Source organism: Carya illinoinensis, chromosome 9 (assembly GCF_018687715.1).
Source record: "Carya illinoinensis cultivar Pawnee chromosome 9, C.illinoinensisPawnee_v1, whole genome shotgun sequence".
In the NCBI taxonomy this organism is placed as follows: Eukaryota; Viridiplantae; Streptophyta; class Magnoliopsida; order Fagales; family Juglandaceae; genus Carya; species Carya illinoinensis.
This window is the reverse complement of record NC_056760.1, coordinates 44200403-44221651: the sequence shown is the minus strand read 5'-3', so window position 1 is coordinate 44221651 and position 21249 is coordinate 44200403. Positions and strand designations below refer to the sequence as shown.

General features: G+C 36.0%; 2 protein-coding genes across 3 annotated transcripts; one reads left to right on the top strand and one right to left on the bottom strand.

The window, feature by feature from the left end:
- The first annotated feature begins 5991 nt into the window (after positions 1-5991).
- Positions 5992-10181, top strand: LOC122275749. Of its 2 annotated transcripts, XM_043084963.1 has the most exons (7): positions 5992-6482; positions 6972-7142; positions 7340-7459; positions 8154-8345; positions 8878-9042; positions 9249-9575; positions 9730-10181. In XM_043084963.1, the coding sequence occupies exons 1-7, from the start codon at positions 6279-6281 to the stop codon at positions 9745-9747; spliced, it is 1197 nt and encodes a 398-aa protein (XP_042940897.1). In that variant the 5' UTR covers positions 5992-6278; the 3' UTR covers positions 9748-10181. The 2 variants fall into 2 exon arrangements, with proteins under 2 accessions (XP_042940897.1, XP_042940896.1); XM_043084962.1 differs by having other exon boundaries at positions 9249-10181.
- A 1165-nt stretch (positions 10182-11346) lies between these two features.
- LOC122275748 (RING finger and transmembrane domain-containing protein 2) lies at positions 11347-20690 on the bottom strand. The gene is made up of 9 exons (XM_043084961.1): positions 20198-20690; positions 19323-19972; positions 16046-16122; positions 15587-15755; positions 14879-14967; positions 14537-14701; positions 14289-14366; positions 12134-12237; positions 11347-11755 (listed from the first exon to the last, which is right to left on the bottom strand). The coding sequence occupies exons 2-9, from the start codon at positions 19945-19947 to the stop codon at positions 11650-11652; spliced, it is 1413 nt and encodes a 470-aa protein (XP_042940895.1). The 5' UTR covers positions 19948-19972; positions 20198-20690; the 3' UTR covers positions 11347-11649.
- Between the last annotated feature and the right edge of the window lie 559 nt (positions 20691-21249).

Below are 21249 nucleotides of genomic sequence, written 5' to 3'. Positions count from 1 at the left end.
AGGGTGGGGGTAGAGGGATTCAGTGAGAATTGTGGTACGGGGTCTAGTGAGGAGGTGAAGAGATTCGAAGTTTGGTTGGTAGAAGAGTAGGAGATGGTGGTGTGTTTAGAACAGGGGTATTGAAGTATTTGAAAGGAAAAGAAATTTCATCTAATACCACATGGCAAACAATGTAGATGCACCCAGTGGAGGTATGTAAATATTTTTTACCAACATGGGATGGGCTATATGTGACGCCCCCAAATTCCGTTTGGGATCGAACGGACATTTGAAGCGTCGAGACATGCAACACAAGATTACCTGCCCCCGTTCATGACATATAAGATGCAATATTCCTAACATGCATATAACAATATGCAATATTCGCAGCGGATAAATTTTTTCTTTAGCAATACTATGCACCAAATTGAAAATATCCCAAATGCTTAAAACATACTTCATACATAAAAATCCATTGAACAACTAGGATCACAACACTAGTCCAAAATGGTTATGATCCAAAAAGTACTAGATATGCAACTCAATCGTACAAGTAGTAATTTACGTTAATTACTATATTAACATTTATGTCGCACCGTCACTTAGTCAACTGTGTCTAGTTGATCAGCTCCTGATTCTCCTTCAGGTCCTGTAACAAGATCTATCATTCGGGGGGAATGGTAGTTGAGACTACCAAAGTGAGATTTGATTACAAATCTCAGTAAGTTAACAAAAAACTTCCACACAAGCTAATAATGCATGGATGACAGTAAAAGCATAAATGCATAATCAAATTCATAAGTAATTAAAGCATAACTTGGCGTACAACATAGCATAATTGACATAACTTAAATTGAAACATGAACTGAACTTGACTTGACATGAATTTGATCTGAAACTTGACTTAGCATGAACTTGCTTTGAAACTTGAATTAACATGAAAAATACATACTCCAAGTTGTTGTGGCCCCATGTATTCTACACAAACTTGACTTAACATGAAAAATACATACTCCACAGTTGTTGTGGCCCCATGTATTCTACGTGTCACAATTGATGTGTCTCACGTAGTGTATGCGCCACAATTACTGTGACCCCATACATAAGTAATCAAGATGAAACGTGACTGGAATACGAAATGACTGAAACCCTGACGTAACATAACGTGACTTGAACATAACTTGAAATACATGACCAACTTGAGATAGAAATATTTCGTAACATGGCATAACATATAATAGATAACATATTGAACATGACATACTTGCAACAGTGAATATTACATGACTTGACATACATGTAATAGATGGCATACTTAGCATGACGTACTTGTAAGGTACAGTAATACATGACATAATATATTATGTAACAAATAAAAATTGATGACAGAATAAATTCTGTATAATAGACAATTACGTGATAACTTGGCATGGCATGACATATATGATAACACACATACATACACTGCAGTTCCTTTACTTAGCACACATACACAACAGACTGCTAGTAAGTTAAAAGCTAACTTACCTCGATCTTCGCATTTCTTATAAAACTTCAAGTGCGACCACGAGGAACTGTAATTAGTGATTCTAAAAATTAGAACTAAATCACTAATAATTTGAAATATGGAAAATACTAACTTAAAGAGTAAAATTTTCATTTTACTCTCTACATGTGGGAAAATAACCGTTTTACCCATAACTTAAGGATTTTGCATACTAACTCCAAAAGTTTCCAATATTTACATTCCTCATGTAAATTTTGTCCTAAACTTAAATATCAATTCAGAAAAATTTAAAACAAAACACAACTATGAAGAACACACTATGGCCGAAACATCCATAAGCCATTTCCCTTGATTTTTGTTGCAATTCCTTCCAACTTCAAAACTCATGCTTAAACCAAAATTTTGCAACAAACATCTTCCAATCTTAAGTTCAAAACCATACTTAAAACATCCATTTAGAAAAATCTAATAATTAACATCAAACTGTTTTGTAAAAAGATCCAAGCACTTGAATCACAAGTTTTGACCTTAAATCAAAACATCTCCAAGAATTTCAAAAATCAAATCTTACTTCTAACATATTCATAATATCATCCTAACATCAACCATGCTTTAAATCATCAAACTAAAGTCACCAAAATCACAAAATAACATTTGGATTTTTGTTTTTACACTTAGTCCAAAAACAGAAACTTTTTCCTCAACTAATTTTGATAAATCTCTTGATCTATGACTTATAAATATATGATCTTCAAACCAAACCATCACATGGTTTAAAAAGATGTCCTAAAACATATATAAGCTTCTAATTCAAGATCACATGGTTAGAAATTAACCAAAACATAAATTTAGCCAAGAATATCCACACTTTGGCTTATTTGAATATCTCTTTGCATAAAATTTCATATCTTTGAAACTGACATAAAATATCTTCAAAATAATAATATAACATGTATATAAGATACTTAAGATCCTCAAATAAAATTATTAAAGTCATTAGAATAGGTTTAGACCACCAAAGAGTTAAACTTTCTCAAAACAGAAACTGTTTTTCTTCTTCCAGTTTCTAAGTTTCTAAATCTAAGAAAGTCTTTCATCAAAACCTTTAATCATGCAAAAATCCTCAACCAATAGTCACATATACATGTTAACAATACTCCATAAAAATTTCGAACCAATATCTATCCATTAACTTGGTCAAAAACTCCAAACTATAACATATTCTCCTGTTTATCTCCCAGAATGACCTTTCTATAGTTTACACAATATTTGACTGACCAAATTATCTTCAAATAGGGCAAATAGGATATCCATGTAAACTAAACTAAAAAAGGAACAACTTATATGAAGGATATTTTATGATAAAACACTTACAAAAGCTTCGAAATGGGTGTGCAAAAGACCTCCTAAAAGCTGTCTGAGAGAGAGTGTTTGATATTCTTTCAATGGAAAGTGTAAATGAAGATAATTTCGTGGGGAGAGGTAGCTGGAGATACTTATGGATGAGATATGGAAGAGATGAGGCTGGAGTTGAGAGTTGAGTGTAGTTTTCTCCTACCCAAAATATCTATAAAAGATTATCTCATAATATTCTATCCAATAGTATTTACAAAAAAATCAACTTAAAATATTTTTATCTAATAATATCTATAAAAATCAACTCAAAATATTTTTATCCAATAATATTCATGAAAATTACCTCAAGATATTTCTTTTTATCCAATAATATCTACAGTTTTGAACAGACGTTTTGTCCGAAAATATGAAAAAATGTTATTGCGCCATAAGACTTTAAATAACCCTCCGAGTCTAATGGCACAAACCATAATACATTTTGACACTTCTAACTATCTCCAATAATAAAAAACACACTTCTGATACCATAGTAAATAATAACACTAACTATGTAGTTAGACAAAAACCTATACGATTAATGGATTCGTGAAAACTTATGAGGTTTTCACGAGGTTTCTAAACTTAATAGAAATTTTACAATTGAATTTCTAGCGGGCTGTTACACTATAGCCAAGAAAGACATAGAGAGAAGACCGAAATTGAAATTTTTATTTGTTGTAGGGACATAAGAATTTCCAACAAGTTGCACCAAAGGTGCAGAGAAGTATGTAGTCTAGTTCATAATTATAGAGACGTCGATATGGAGAGAGACCAGATAATGATGAAGAATGCATTCGGCTTATAGGGAAGCATGTCGTTTGCATGACATCATCCCAATATGACTAAGGAGCATGGCTATGGGTAAAAAGAGCAAAGCCAGTCTCGACAAGATGGCGATGTTTACGCTCTACAATACCATTTTGATGATGAATGTGAGGACAAGTGAGCCTGTGGTGAATTCCTTGGGAGTGAAGGAGATTATGTAAAGGTCCATATTCACCTCCCCAATCACTTTGCACTGACTTGATTTTGCATGAATGATAACACTCAACATGGAGTTAAAAATTTTGGAAAATATTTGTTACTTTAGATTTTGCTTTGATTGGAAATAGCCATGTATATTTTGAGTATGCATCAACAAAAGAGACAGTATTTATTTCCATTGCTTGATAGACAAGGGGTAAGACCCCATACATCAATAAAAATAAGCTCTAAAGGTGCATTGACATTAGAAATAATAGATCAAAATGAAGACGATGACTTTTGGCTTGTTGACATGAATCATTCACAGGTGATATTTTATTTGACTCAAGAGGTAAATTAAATTTGGAGATAACTTGACGAACAATGTGAAGAGCAAGATGTCAAAGACATGAGTGCCATCGAGCAAAGGATGTGCGTTCACCAACTAGAGCCAAAGGTGAGAAGAAAGGCACATTTGAGGGCCATGGATAAAGGCCATTCCTACTCTGACCTTTGAGTAGGCATTGTCCCATGTGCGGCAATCCTTAACACAAAAGGAATTAGTATGAAATTCAAGAAAAACATTGTTATCACGAGTAAACTGACTAACGGAAATAAGATTTTTGTTTATTTGAGGAACATGAAGAAGATTATTTAAGTGGAGGGGACAACGAGAGGGTTTTAGAGAAGTTGAGCTAATATGAGTCATTTTCAAACATTGACCATTGTCGACTTGAATCTGATCTGTGCCATGGTACTCCTCTAACTAGAGTGTGAGATTATTGAATTCTAGAATAAGGTGGTTGATTGCCCCTATGTCTTGATACCAAGTAGGATCAAAGTTTCTTGAATGCAAGGCAGTGTAGGCTCGAGCAGGAGCACCCGAAGTTTAGGATCTTTGGTATAAGGGATCATACCGATTGTAGCATTTTGCAACAATATGACCCACTTTTTCGCATACTTGATAGATGGGACGAGGTGCTCCATTGGTGGAGTTGTTGTGGAGCCCACGAACACGTCCGTGGCCTCTATTGGAATGGTGATATGATCTATAGTTGTTGTTGGAGCTAGGCGAGGATGTGCAAGAGGCTGCTCGATTTTTACTGGCAGTATTAACAGTAACGTTGCTTAGATCTAGAATGTATAATTGTTGGATGTTATTAAAGATTATAAAAATAAAAAATAATTAAAGAAATATAAAAATAATAATATTTTATTATTATATAGAGCATAATAGTCAATCTAACATAAATTTTAAATTTTAAGTAATTAATTAAAAAATTATATATTAATTAAATTTTAAAGATTGGAACGAGTAATGCAATATGAATGCTCTCACAAACGTAACAGTTGCTTGGCTCTCACAAAAGAGAAATATCATCTTTTTATCCCTTTTAGTTTTAGTTGTAATAAATACTCTTGGGTGACATTGTGAGAATCAACAGCCAGACACTGCTCATACAGATGTAGCTCTTCAGCTGAAAGGATCGCGTAGCACCTGAGTCGAGTCTTTTATAGGTACACAACAGACATAGATCCACTTTCAACAACTCTTTTTTTTTTTTTTTTTTTTTTTCTATTAATTATTTCATTCTTTTGATAGGCAATCATTTCAGAAGATTAGACCTGTTTCTATTCTTCATTCATTTATATATCCAGATATTTAGATCTGTTCTAAAAGAATATTCTTAAAAATTTATTTTATGTAAATGATAAAATATTATAAATCTAAAAAAATAATGTTCGGTTTGGAAGTAAAAAATTTTAAAATGAGAATTTTAAATTTTAAAATAAAATATTTAAATATTATATTTGTTTTAAAACTTAAAAAAATTAATAAAAATTAAATTATTTATTATATTTTATATAAAAATTTAAAAAAATTATAATGATGAGATAAAAATTTTAAATTTACAATAAAAAATTTCAAATGACAAACCAAACCAAATTGTTTGAACTGATTCAAAAATGGAACAACTAAATTATAGGCATTAATTCATTTCACATATATAATAAATTAATTAATTTCAATCTTATATCTCAAAAGATTTTTTTTTGGGTGGGGGGGCCATTCACAACCAAACCCAACATATTTTTCGTTGTCACCCGACACGTTAAGGCCACCCCGCCTTAATTAGAATATTACATACATAGATTAACCGGCATTCTCTCTCTCTCTCTCCAAATTGCTTTTGATTAAAGAACGGAAGAGTTTGTTAAACAAAGACGTGGGAAGGGAACACGTTCTCAGTCCAAAAGGGATCCGCCGGACTGACCGGAGAATCTTCCTCCTTCTTCCTTTCTAGTTTCTTTTTTCTTGTCATCGCGGCGGTGGCGGTGACGGTGACGGTGGCGTTTATGTTTTATATGGGTGCTGGTTTTGGAAGAGGAAGACAAATACTCCATACCAACCAAAAGGAAAAGCAAAAGCGAAATGGCTTACCGGAGAAGGCACGGCATTTCGAGAGCATCCACCTTCAAGGAAGAGTTTCATCACCCGCCCGACGACGATCATAATTTACCCGATTCATCCTCCTCTTCTCTTGCCGCTCAGGCTATTCGAGCCTCCGCTGCTCATCGAGAATCGTCTCTCTCCTCCGCCTACGCAGACTCTGCTCATCACCCCTATCCTTCCAAGGTCTTCTTCTCTCTCTCTCTCTCTCTCTCTTTTATGATCTCACTTTTGTTATCTTTTTTTACCCTCTCTCTCTTTTAAGGTAACGCAAAACTATTAAATGTCTCCGAGGTTTTTTCAACAAGCAGATCCTGTTTGTTTGTTCAATGTGGAATGTCATCTAGTCTTTTTTCATCTTTTCCGATATTGGAACCGCTATGATCTTTTTTTATTGGATTTTCTTGCTTCCATTTTCAACACAGGGCATGTTCTTTGTCAAAGATTGTTAGTTCTGCCGATGTTTTCCAGTTTTGATCAGAAATGTAAAAGTTGATCGCTTTCTTCTGTTTCTTTGCTGTAGCAAAATACTTTACCACATGCCACACAAATCCTCAACAATAAGAACAAATCATTGATTATTTGTGAGAACTGAATTTGATTAGTGAAGATATACAAATTTTGTTGTTTAGATTTTTCTGTGGATGTGATGCGATGTCATGTCTGAAAATACAGAGCTTTCCTGCCTATGGGGATGCATCAACAAAAAGTGAGTCCAAATCTGGATTTTGGGGTGTTCTGGCTCGAAAAGCTAAAGCAATTCTGGAGGATGATATCATGTCCCAGCAAGATAATGTGCCTGACCGAATGAGAGCGCCGGGCTATAATACCTCAACAGGTGGCCAGGTAGCATACAAAATTAACATCTTTTTCTTGCATGCCGTGAACACCAGCTAGCAAAGATATGATCACTTAGTTTTGAAGCTGGAATCCGTTGTTTCTATCTAATCCAGTACTACTTACATTTTGGCCATTTCATTCCACTTGCTGAGTTCCATTGTCTGATTTTATATATAAGCTGTCCTTTCTGATATCAATTCCAGCAATCAAATCCAGCACCTGAGAACTTCAGAAAAATGGACAATCCTAAATTACGGAAGGGTTTGGATGCAATCACATCTTCCCTTAATCACATTGGTGACACTTTTGAAAAGGCATTTGAGGTAAAATTTGTTAAATCATTTCATGTTAACGGTTTGTTTTCTTCAATTATGTTATTTTGCTTACCTTGTCATGCCAAATCAATTCTTGGCAAGTTTGACGCTGTATTCATCTCTAAATCTTATTCTCTTGTTTTCATTTTACATGATTAAAATCTTTTTTTTTTATAGGTAACATGATTAAAATCTATATCAAATATTGTCATCACGCCCTTTAAATTACATATATGATGGTTTAGTTATTGCTCCCTTTTCCAGCTGAATATTTTCTAACTGATTGTATTAATTAGGTGTAATTAAAAATTGAGCAATTCTACTCTTCATCTTAGATTTGTTTCCTCTCCAGTTACACCAATTGATTTGGCACATTTTAAGTGGGCTCATAAGTCAACCAGTTAAATGAAAAACTAATTAAAATATGTCACATCAACTGATGTGACTGGGATTATAAAATTCAATATGAATAGAACTGTCATCAAGCTAAAATGAAATCCTCATTTTTGTCCCAATCTCACATGATTTCTTGGACCTTGATGTGGTTTAGAGCATCGTAGAAGAGGTAGCTATGCTCCTAGCTTTATGAGAGAGAGAGAGAGAGAGAGAGAGAGAGGAAACTCAAGTATACTTCATATTTCATATATTTTTTAAGTATTGAAATGTAAATTTATTGCTTCACAATTTCCTTTTGTTTCTCCAGGAAGGTCGTATGATAGTGGAAAATAAGACAGCAGACATCATCCAAGAAACCCGAAAGCTGCAAATTAAGCGAAGAGGAGACAATTCTGAGGCACCAAATCAGGCGCCTGATGTGAATAGTCCATGGCTCATGCAAACAACACAACTGCAGATCCAAACCAAACATGAAACTCAACTCAAGGCATCTCGCGACGTAAGGTGGCAACTATGTAATTGTGCATGACTGGTTCAAGTTGTGGACATAGAGAACGTTCTAATTCATTAGATTCAATAAGAGTTATATTTCATGTCAACTTACTTGGCAGGGGAGGAATACCTCGGTTTATTGATTACACTGAGATCCAAACAGTGTTAATCCCCAACCCTTGCATCCTACATTTATACAAAGTGAAAGAAGTTTACAGCAAATGAATTTAAATTTATAAAACCAGCATTTAAAATAATAATAAAAAAATAAAAAAACTGTTTTATGGAATGCTTATGTGACTCATGCCCACATAAGAGAACACTCCATTGATTTAAGTTCAGGATTTGAGATATCGCAACTCTCAATTGATTTTGTTAACTATGCATGTCAGATTAGCCAATCCAAAGGTTGGTGATGGAGTATGCATCTCATTCAGACTGTTGAATTTGAGTTTTATCGGTTATGTATTTGCACATTTCAGTTTTTATGAACCTATTTTAGCTTTGAAATGCATAATTGGCCTTTGTGTGGGTTACAGGTTGCAATGGCAACAGCTGCCAAAGCAAAACTACTTCTTCGGGAGCTGAAAACGATTAAAGCAGATTTTGCTTTTGCAAAGGAACGATGTGCTCAACTTGAAGAAGAAAATAAACTACTTCGAGAGAATCGCGAGAAGGGAGACAACCGTGCAGATGATGACTTGGTAATTTTACTTTTTATTTGCTTTTGGAGCAACAAGAATAATTAATGCATATGCATCTGTTTCATTTGTTTATTCAGATGTTTAGAGTTCAGCTTGATCATGGATATTCTTATATTAGGTTGTTACATTATTTAGGCTAAGAAGCATGAAGAATGAATCTCAGGTCCACCGTCAACTGTTCCTAATGAACATATTTCTGATCTCAGATCCGCCTTCAATTGGAGACACTTTTGGCTGAGAAGGCACGATTGGCCCATGAGAATTCAATATATGCTCGTGAGAACCGCTTCCTAAGGGAAATTGTTGAATACCACCAACTCACCATGCAGGATGTTGTCTATATAGATGAAGGCATTGAAGAAGTTACAGAAGTTTACCCAGGAGTATCCAAAATGCTCTCCATTTCCCCACCCTCACCTACATCCCCTCCTTCACCATCTGAGGTTCCCCCATCTGTAAGCCCACCGGTAATGAAGGAAAGCTTTCCCGTGCCCATGCCGCCGCAAGAAAATAAGGATGTTCTAGGAAGTAAGGTACCACAGAGTCTGAGTACCTCAGTTTCCGAGGAAGATGATACAAAAAGACCCTCTGAATCTTCTTCCTGAATAGAGTTTGCTTTTATTCATCAAAGATTTAATATTTTGTTCTTTTATTTTTTATTTTTTTCCTTCCATTTTTCATTTATAGGAGAAAGAGGAGCAATGAGGGGAGTTACGTACTTCCTGCAGTTGGTATTAATTGGTGTTTTTATTTTTTTGATGGAGAGTGGATTGGTGTCAAGTGTTTTCTGTAACTCAGTACAGGTTCAAGTATTTTTCATGTCATTCTCGTAGTCCAAGCCAGCAATAGCAAGCGCAAATAAGTCTGCCGTCATTTCAGAGCAAGAAGCAGAACTTGTTTGGGATGATTTGTCATGTTGTTTTGTTATTTATTAAATTTTCATGACAGAAATGGTGTAGCAGCTCTTGCGTCTGTTAAATCATATTTGGGATTTGCTGTGCTCTTCAGTCCAAGTCAGTACGTTTTCCATCCTAAAGATAAATTGCAGTGCTTCAATGTAAAGATTTGGATTTACGAATTTTATTTGTTTATTTTAAAACGCAAATGAACTTAGCATTCATTGATGTTTTTATACCCAATTCTTTAGGCTGAGAACTAATTGCAAGTCATTGTGATGGATCATTGCAAAACAGACAAATATTATATTATACATCATAACTCAATGATGTATATAATTCTGTTTGATACATGAACTATGAAAAGTGGACTCTTCTTTCCGATTGCGGTTACCTGAAATCCAAACCATATGGGGAACTAATTGAAAACAGAAAAAATCACTCTTAATATACAAAGCAATCAAGCAAGAGACATGTTTGACATTGCATGTCTAATTAATCAATATCTCACGCATTCTAATTACACTTTCTTTTTGTACAGCTATTTTAAAATGAAAGTTACTCTTTATAAGATTGAGTACGAAGGAGAATCATTATTTTGTAAAAGCAAAAAGAAAATACTATTTATACTTGCAATTTTCATATATAATTATACGTGCTAACGTGTAAATGTTGAAAATTTTAAAATTCAAACTTAGAATTAAAAAGGGAAAAAAAAAATATCACTCATTTAAAAGGAAAGTATAAGAAAGTTGTCCCTGCCACCACTCATATTGATAGGGTGGTCCATAATGCACCCGAATGGTGAATACACAAGGGACACATTGGTTTAGACAGGTAAAAGGACCTTTGGTTTTGGGCAGTTCTACGGAGACCGATAGAACTGACCGATCATCTCCAAAATGCCTTTCTTTTTTTTCTTTTTTCTTTTTAATATTAAGAAAGATATTTCTTAACCGTTAAGGAAAAAAAAATAATTTAAATCATTTCTTAATAGTTAAGGAAAACTAAAAAGGCACCGATAATCGGTGCAAATGCTTAGCATTTTTCTTTGGCTTTTCCCTCTATTTTATGTTTACTTGAAGCTCACTCTTCCCACTGGAAATTATGTACAAAACACTCACAAGTACACTGTCAAATCACAAGCTTTATGTTGAACTACCGAGCCCGGTATCGTTCATGATCAGATAACATCGCAAAGAAAGAATATGAATGCTCGGTCTGCTACAGCTTTTCTCCCAACGAACTAAATAGCGTCGCACGTTTCCCACAGTTTGGACACATGAAACTTTTTAAGGTTCCACCACACAATAAATCGAAGTGCAGAACATTTCAAAATTGAGAGGTTGTGAGAAATAAACATCAGGCCCATCGAGGAGAATAATGATAAAGTGGGAGAACTGAGACAAACAGAAAGGGGGAAAAAAATCATCCATTCATGGGAAAACGAACAGTTACATATATGGCAAGTCCTCGCGAGAACTTCCTCCGTAGTTACATACATTTCCAACCTTTCTCAATTACAACATATGAACATATTGCCAGTTCGATTCTAGCCAGGCACTTAAAATTAACTTTCCAGAGCAACACATGAACATGGCAGAGTGGCCGAATTACCTGTTTAGATTAAAAGATTGGGAGAAGGCTGCTTCGAATAAGGATTCAGGTCTTCAAAGCAGAAAAACTCCCTGGTTTAAAAAGCAAAAAGAATTTAGAACAACTGGAAAAACAGACTAGTTGATCCATCCCCAAATGATCTGAGATCCGCAGGTTTGACCAAAGCCCTGCACAATGGGCACGTCCGTTCCCTCTCAAACCTGAGAAAACGGAACCATTAGTCATCAAATGGCCTAACAACGTAAGCAGTGTGATTTTGCATTGGAGCACCCCTACCCAATATTCACAGGTAATGCTAGCCTAAACCTTCTAACAATTTAAGGCTAAAAAAAGGGCACAAGTTTTGAAAACCAAAACCAAAAACCAAAAAATGATTTACCAAGCTAAAAGAAAACGTATACTAGGTCCTGGAAGTCCTTATAAATTTGGTCAACTATCAACTCTAAACTGCACAAAGCAGGCAAATTGACCACGCTAAGGCACACAACATCTAAAATTAAGACCAGCCAAGCCAACATACCTAAATAGCAAAAGCAGATAAACAGTATAGAGTGCAAAATTAACAGAAATAAACTAACCACTCTGATACACAGTCTTCACAAAATATGTGTTTACAACGAAGTAGGATGGGAGAATGCATCTTCTCCTGGCAAATAGCACACATGTCGCCCGCAGCATTAACCTGCATTAAATACATAAAAACTTGAAATCCCAGACAGGCCCTGAATTTTCACAAACACTGAAGGAGATGCAAAAAAACCTGAAAATCTTAGACTAAGCAGGGCCCCAATGAAAACTATCGATATTAAAGTGTGACATCACAACTTCAGCATTTTTATTGAGGCATTTAAACTCTACGTTTTTTTAATTTCAAAACGATGTAACATAAGAAAATGTGCAAGGAGCCCCTGCCAAACCGAGGACTAAGACAAAAACCAATGTTTTGTATAATTCAATTGGTTTGAACTATCCCAATGATAGGTTGGCATGGTGTTGCATGTGCAGAAAGCATGGGGAATTTGTAGACCACCTCTTACTCCATTGCAAGGTTGCTAGAGCCAACAATGGTGTAAATCAAGGTTTAACAAATCCATTCATATCTTTATTGCCCACAAAAGATATGTATACAAATTACAGAACTTACTGATCAAATTAAAAGGACAAGATTCGGGAAGAAAGTATGTGACTACTTTGGTGCCAAAATTGTTCCATTTTAATTAAAAGTTTGCAAAATTATCCCAATAAATACAACTTGTTTTTTTTTAAACAGTAAATAAAATTTTATTAAATATAAGAATAGGAAAGCCCAAGTACACGGTTCATGTACAAGAGCAACGCCCATGAGTGATGTTCTAGTGATACAACTTTGTATTATAAGTTACTGCTACCAGCTATCTAGTCTTGTGAGCTTTACAAACCCACACCGCACCGCATACCCTAGTATAAAAGAATAAAAAAAAAAAACCTTAATTTCATTTTATTTTCTCTCTTCTCCCTCTGCAATTTGGCTTCGACTCCTATCTCTCAATGTCTTCTCTCTTCTTCATCTTATCCTCCGTCGCCATCCTAACCCCGCAGCAGGCATTACGTCTTCTCCTCCTATTCTTCTTCTTCCTTTTCTCTTTTCCTCCTCCACTCTTTCTTCTTCGAGGTTGTGAGACACCCACGAGCACATCTTGGTGTGGTGTATATGGAGGGACGCGGATTTTAAAGACCACGAGCGGACGAGGTACAAGCTTAAAACCTTCTTCAATACTTTGTATCTTTGGGCATCTGTTATTGATTTTAATGGGCTGAGTTTTCATTATTTCCTTGTATCTTTTTTTCGTCTCTAATTAGGTGTTTCTATCTTGTACTCCATTTACATCATTCAATAAGATTTTTTTTTTTATTTTTTAAATGTCGGGGAACTTCTCCAAAGTAGGACCCTTGGGACCCACCCCTGCAAAAAGACCTAGGTCCCATGCACCGCACCCTCGGAAATTTCCCTATGCAAAACTGGTTAAATCGCTGACTTTTCGCCGAGGGGTGTGGCCCCAAAAGATTGTTTGCACCCATGAGGTGTTGAACCTTGGACCTTGAAGGGAGTGATACCCCAAGACCAAGGCCTTCACCACTTAGGCCAACCCCTTGAGGTTTTCAATAAGTTTTTCGATTTCCTATCACAAAAACAGGTCGACAAGCTACCTTGCAGCAGGCTTGTAGCTGCTTAAACCCGTACTGATATAATTACAAAGATGATGGATGACATCTGTTGGAATCCCTGGGTTTAAATCATATACTACAAATTAATAACTAAAACTAAAAGAAAAGGAAAAACTCAATCCTAGTGTAAAAACTTGCATTAGTTTCACCATATCGGTAAAAGAAAATAAGTATGGCATGCAACAGAAGAATGTTCCAAATATCAACATATGTACACATGCATACGAACCCAAACTGCACGCACACAAACATGCACATAGTGATATGCTGTTAAGGGAGTATGACAAGTAATCACATGTAAGATGATTTGGTTCTATGCATAACTGCTACAGAAAGGTAAAAGAACAGTTAATGGGACAGAAAAAAAAGCTGTGTCTGCAGCCTATCTGTTCCAAGCCTCAACTACTTTCTTTTGACATTGTGATAATTCCTTTCATACCCGAAAGAGATAAAAAGAAGCTGAAAGACCATGCATCTGTGTGTTTGGATGTGTCTGTGTTTGCATGTGAAAAAGGAAATCCACATTACCTGCTCTGATGTTGCATAAGCCCCATAATGCACCTCTTTACGTGATAATGCCTTTAATGCCGTAAAGAAGGATTGCACCTGAACATCACCACCCAGAGAAGGGAAAACAAAAGGAGGGTTGGAGGAGAAGAAAATGATCTCATGTCAAAAAATGAACTCTTACCAGAAAGTTAATCCTTTATGAAAAGGTCAGAAACATTGTAACATACAAGAATATAGGGAAAAAAATAACTAACAGAAAATAATACCTTCTCGACAACGGATGTAAGCTTGAAAGTAAGATACAACCCTGTCATCAGTGATGAAAAGAGGCTTCCATATTCTTTGTTTAAGAAGAATCGATACCAGACTGGCGTAGGCAGTAAGGCACGGTAGAGCAGCAGCAAATACTCGACCAAAGTAAGCATTTGACCCTGGAAAATATAACACCTCTGGTCAGAAGTTAATGGCAAATAAAAGTTATATATATATGAATCGTGTTAATCTAACACTTTTTACTTCATGGAAAGAATGGGAAAATAGAACAATGATTAAAAATGCTCAAGCACAGAAAAGCCCAAATAAGCTTTTTAAAAAAGCCAGATTCTCACCTGCTTACGATAATTTCGGCCTCTACTGTTCTTGTAATACATCAATAGAATACACTTGAAGATCATTGCTGCCTGCCGAACCAAGGTATCTGAAACAAACGCCAACCTAAGAAACTATTGCAATGCTCCAGAACACACCAGCATACTATCATGATGTATAAAAAAAGACTAACCATACAAAAAAATTCGTAAAATAAGAAAAAGAAATGAAAACTCATAAGAAGCATCCGCACTAAATAATATTATGTGCTTGAGTATTCTGACTAAGACATGATGCAGACAATGAAATTTGCAGTGACGATAACAACAAATTACCTCCTTACCATAAGCACAAAACATAAATATAAAAGGCCATAAAAAAACAGGGTAAGTCTGCCCTTCACTAAAAGTGAAGTGTGTAGCTGCAAAAAATTTTGCTATGACAAACTCCCATGCCATATACACAAACATATACTCCCCCAGATATGTGGGAGCACAAAGAAGAATGAGTTTGAAAGACCACTCACTAGTAGAAAATGAAATGTTCATAGGAATACAAAATTCAGAAGAAAATTAACAACATTTCCACAAAGTGACATGTTCTTAGAACTTTCTCACTGATATACAATGAAGGATCTACTGAGTGCATGTTGAATCACTAAATGTATCCCCCCAACTAAAATATCAATGATTTTATTAATTCACAATAATAGCCATAGAAAAACATACCATTCACCATAATGATGAAAATAGCATGCCAGAAAGGTGGAATAGCTTTTGGAGGAAGCATCACCAATGGATACAAAAGATCATCATTTTGATACCACCAGTATACGCCAACAACGTGAATTGTAAATGCAAGAGATATCCCAGCCAGAACAGACAATTTTCTCTCTCCCTGCAGCCACCAAAAATACCCTTGGTTAATAATGGGAAAACATTTTTTTAGTGATGTAGAACTTCACAGGTAGGGCCCTTAAATCCCACTCCCATAGAGAACACCCCGGATACATGACCCCACAAGCCATAACCATATATCAGGTAATTTAGGGGAACTCCTAGTGTGGAATTAAACCCAGGATGTTTGAGTTTACAGTTCATCCCAGGCCAGCCACTTGATCAATAGGCTGCACCCTAATGGTAGGCCATACCAAAACATTTAAAATACAGATATACAAATTGTAGTACCTTGAGAGCAGTCTGTTTACGTAGAATATCATTTGACTTGAACATGACAGCAGCAATCCATATAGTAACAAAGAAACCTGTAAACCATAGCAGAAAGGCCAAGGTCACTAAACTTTAAAGGAAAAGGGCTTAAAATGTGAGCATTTTTTAGCCCACATTTGTTTTCTTATAAAACAATGTGGGCTAAGACATGCTCATGATCAGAAACCCCAATGCACACAGTTCTAGAAAGGAAAATTTACTTCATACGAACAAAATTTGATTTGGAAAGCAACAAAAGCAAATGCATGCTCAATTCTTCTGTGATTTTCTGATATATAATCTTTAACAACCTAAAACATCAGAAAAGACACTATAAGTGAGCATTTACACTTAATAACTAAGGGAAAATTTTTAAATCATAAACTTATCATACATACGACCTTGGCCAAGTAGCTAAGGGGACAAGAATAGTTGTAATGATTCAAGGAAATACTCAGACCATGCCTAAAATTATACTCCAAAAAGACTAGTTAATGTTATAATTGGAGCCCCTTGGAATCATTATAAAAGGCGAGAATTTCAAAAGCATCATTAGCTGCAAGCATAAAAATAACTTCCCATGGAATATTTACCCTGTGATCATCATTCAATCTATATGAACTTCCTTCAAGCAAACTAACTATCATCAACAACTAATTAATGATATCCTGAAGATGAATATATCATCCAACAAAGCTTGCCATAGAAATTCAATATCATTGGCCCCTTTCCTCCAAAGAATGCATTCACCACCACCATTGTGGTACGGAGGTGCAAGAAATGCTCAGTATTCATATGAGGTTGAATCTAGGGATGTGCACAAATTTTAAAATTCTGACTCCTGCTCTCTACTCAGATTGGAGTTGGAGTTATCAAAGTTCCAAGTCAGATTCAGAGCTGGACTTACAGAAAGTTGTCAAGAGTTGAATTCATAATTCAAGCAGAAGTCCGAAAAATTTCAAACCCAACTCGACTTTAATTAATAAATAGCCCAGCCCTCCTTTCCCATACTCTCCCAGCTAGCCCAACCCCACACATATCAACTTAAAAATAAAAAAAAAAAAAGTTTTAATTAAATAGGCCTCCCTCCTTCCCCCCCCCCCCCCCCCCTCTCTCTCTCTCTCTCTCTCTCTCTCTCTCTCTCTCTCTCTCTCTCTCTCTCTCTCTCTCTCTCTCTCTCTCTCCCCACTGCATACACCTTTTGTCAAGCCAAATCAAGCCTCCTGGGGATTCAAGCGAATCAAACCCGCCATAGCCACTATCCTTCCCATCTCCTCTATCTCTTTGAGCGTTGCCCTGACATTTACAACACCTATTACCGAATCAAGACTCTTAGGATTTCAGGCAAATAGGACCAAGCATAGCCACTATCCATCCCATCTCCACTAGCTCTCGAGCTTTGCCTTGACATCTACCTCCCTAGTCTATAATGATGATGCAAGAATTGATGCTGAGCTTTGATTAGGTGATCCATAGTTGCTTGCGGACAATAACAAGACTCCCATCAGCATTCTCTTCATGGTTCATTTGAAATCATTATCATCTATTTACAGATTTGTTGTGTTAAATTAATTTTGTACAGAATATTTGTTGTCCACCACTTTTTATTTTTTCTTTGCCTTGAATTATCTTAGGTTTTTACACACCCGAGACTTTATTCAAGGGAAAAACACGAATTTTATAATTTTTTTTTCTTGAAATTATTATTATTTTGATATTATAGGCTTTCCTTGAATCCTTGCAAAAGTGGCATCAGAGCCTAAGTTGCTGACTCATATGTCAAGAAAAGCAAGGAGAAAGGAAAAAGACCTTAGATAAAGTATTCCCTAGGACATATTCTAGCATTAAGGTTTGCATGCGACTTGGTTCTGGAAAAATGATGTTTGCTTGATTCAGTTTGGGAAGAAACATACTTATCCCAAAAAAGAAAAAGAAAAAAAGTTTGGTAAGAAACATAATATTTTTTTTTATTAGTAGTAGGGGAAGAAATATCATAAGGTATAGAAACCTAAGAAATATAAAACTCTGAGAACCCAATATTTGTAAGGGAGAGAGTTTGTCAAACCTGAGACTTAATTAAATTTAAAATAGGAATTTCGTAATTTTGCTTTGTTGTTGTTGTTATGATCATATAGGTTTATTTTATGGACTTTGCCAATAGTCACAAATTTTATATGTAATGACTCAAGGAAAGCGCCAAGCACATCTGGGCTAAATCTAGAGACTAGTCGATTTAAAGCGTCCATAAAATCACTCATAAAACCCAATTTCACCTAGTAAATAATCAATGCAGGAATTAGCATACATGACCACCTACTTAAAAAAAAAAAAGAAAAACCCATCCACGACCGCCTTTATAGCTTATTCACTCTGTGAGTCATTTCTGTTCTCAATTTGGGACAGGGGTGTTACACATAGCCCTCTTAAATTATCAACACTCTAATATTACATGACTGGCCTTACTAGGTGGCTTTGATACCACATGTAACAGCTGAGGGAAAGAGCTAGTTTTGTGCCATAATACCACAAGGACTAGTCAAATTGAAGCTTTCTAAAATCATTGGTAAACCCCAATTTCACCTCGTAAGTAGCCAATGTGAGACTTGGCGTCCATCACCACCTTCATAACTTACCCAATCAACATGAATCATTCCTTTTCTAATGCAGGACTTAGGTGTTACAGGCCTCTTTTGCAATATACATATGTTGACGCATTTTTCTTAATATCTAGTTACTAACAGGGATTTATCTCACAAAATGAGAAATTCTTTTAAAATCTCAAAATAAATAGAGAAAATCATATGAATAGGTTTCTGATTCCTATCTGGTATCACATGCTCAATCGATCAACTAATTTCATTCACTTGATTTGTTGTTTTGTTTCTAGATTTTATTCAAATTGGGTGAAAAAAAAAATTTGTGTGTCTAATCTCTTTCTCATCTCATGGGACTCTTAAGGCTCCAACTCCGACTTTGTTCCAACAAGAAGCATTCGGGGCAGAGCTGAAGCTAACTTTGCCTGAGTCGAAGTCTAAAAACAACTCTGACTCTAAGCAAAGTGAGAATTCAAGTTCTAGATTCGGGCTTCTTTGTGTCCGCCCAACTCTGAGGCACTTGGGGAAAATGGTAAAACTTTCATCACAAATTCCTAAACGGATCAAGCTAATAATATCATATCTCTTCCTGGCATATTAAATAAAGTAAGAACAACAAAAAATAATGTCAATATCAAAGCTTAAGTTGGAAAGACAATTACCTTGCAGATGCTGCCGAATGAAGACCACCAAAAGAAGCAAGGAGAAGGGAAGGACCTGCTCAATCCACCTAGCAGCTTGCTGAATATCATATCTCTGGTAAGAAGAATCCCTCCCATTAGCCGCACTTGCATCCGCAGCTTCTCCATCAGCACTTGCATTAACAGACTGGGAAATTCCATCTCCCACACCGCCACGCTCAATCCTAGAGTCTCCTTCCCGAGTCTCCGATGCCATGCCAGCCATCTCATTAGAAGCAGCGACCTCTCCACCCTGATGCTGCCCAACAACCAATCCAGTAGCAGTGGCAGTAGCCGTAGCAGCGCCAGTGGCAGTGGCTTCCCTGTCATCATGGTCGTGCTCCCCTGCACCGATTATCCTAATGGAGACCTCCCCATGATTGGTAGCACTCGCCGTGGTAGGTTGGTCCAGCTGAGCATGAAGAGAAGATACACGCCCGTGAGTCAAACCCTCGGTCTCTTGGTGATTAGACCTGGCAGTGCTGCCACGAACAAGGCCCGAGTACTCCAACAACGCCGAGAGTGGTGCCTGAATGATGCTGGAAGCAGATGGCAATCCGTATCTTCTCCTGTGCGGGGTGTCGGGATTGTTGCTGGAAGTATCCATTCTCCCGAATTCCCTAGCTCTAACCCTAATCATTACGTCATAATCAATATCATAATGAGAACGACAATCATCTTAATCAATCCAAGAATATCGTCAATCACAAAAAACGTCTGTTCATGAGAGGATGGGATAGCATATCATATTCGTGCGAAGCAAGAAAAGGTTGAACCATATATATTCTTTCTTCATTTTTTTTACTATTTAAAAAAAAAAAAAAAAGGCGATGACATTGAAAAAGTCAAGCTTTTACCTTCGAAGGCGAAACTCCGTGGAGGACCTCGGAATTTTAAATATTCATCACGGTCATGCGAGCGCTAACCCTCAGATGCAAGAAGATAGAGGTTCAAGTAGAAGGAAATCGCATATCCGCTACTTCGAAATCGGGGCTAATATGTATCATAAATATGGGGGGATCAAGGATCAGCCAGCCTCCCCGACCGACCGATGAGCGGGCAGAAATGGGAAAACGAAAAAGAAAAGGTTGGGGCTTCGATCGGTGAAAAACTGGGAAATGTGGAAGGGACGAGGGGTAGGAGGAAGGTCAGTTAGGGCAAGGAGTGGGGATCTCTCGCCTCGCTGACCTTTCGGGTTTGATGAATGGAGTTTGGGCCCTGAGAGTGGGGGTTTGGTTTCTTTATTTATTTATTTATATATATATATATATATTCCTGTCTATCTTGCTCGTTCAATAACGAAGGGCGGACGGGGAGAGAGAGAGAGCTCTCGGAAAGAAGAGAAAAATTCCTCTCTCTCTCTAAGCTTCAATAAAATATCGTAAGCATACATATATTATGTTATAAAAATAAAAAAATAATAATGAGAATAAGATATGAGGGAGAGAGAGAAGCATACGTAATATAGGAGTCATGCCAGTGGTGGCTCCCGCTGGGAGTCCTGCTTGGCTCTAGAATTTTTTTTATTTTTTAATTTTTTTTTTTAAATCTTGAATATTTTTAAATATTTTTAAAAATATAAAAAATTTATAATAATTTATTTTAATCATTAAGATAAAAAAAAAAAAAAAAACCAACGGTGGCCCAGTAAGAGCCAACAGCGGTGGCCTAAGAATTATCCAATAGGTGAAAGAAGGGTGGTTGGCCAGGTCTTATTTGTTTATGAAATCTGGGGCCATTTTATTTATAAAAATAATAAAATATTAAATAATAATAATTAATAATAAAAAATAAGTAAAATATAACGATAAAATAATAAATAATAATAAATATTTCACCACCCAATTCAGCCATTAATCATCAGAGTCATTAATTATGCTACCTATTTCATAATGCAATACATACATAC

Coding starts and splice junctions, on each gene's coding strand:
- LOC122275749 (XM_043084962.1), top strand. CDS start 6,279: ATGGCTTACCGGAGAAGGCACGGCATTTCGAGAGCATCCACCTTCAAG. Junction 7,460..8,153: donor CTTTTGAAAAGGCATTTGAG/GTAAAATTTGTT, acceptor TTGTTTCTCCAG/GAAGGTCGTATGATAGTGGA. Junction 9,043..9,248: donor ACCGTGCAGATGATGACTTG/GTAATTTTACTT, acceptor TTCTGATCTCAG/ATCCGCCTTCAATTGGAGAC.
- LOC122275748 (XM_043084961.1), bottom strand. CDS start 19,947: ATGGATACTTCCAGCAACAATCCCGACACCCCGCACAGGAGAAGATAC. Junction 15,756..16,045: donor GTAAACAGACTGCTCTCAAG/GTACTACAATTT, acceptor TGGTGGCTGCAG/GGAGAGAGAAAATTGTCTGT. Junction 14,702..14,878: donor GCCGAAATTATCGTAAGCAG/GTGAGAATCTGG, acceptor TATATTTTCCAG/GGTCAAATGCTTACTTTGGT.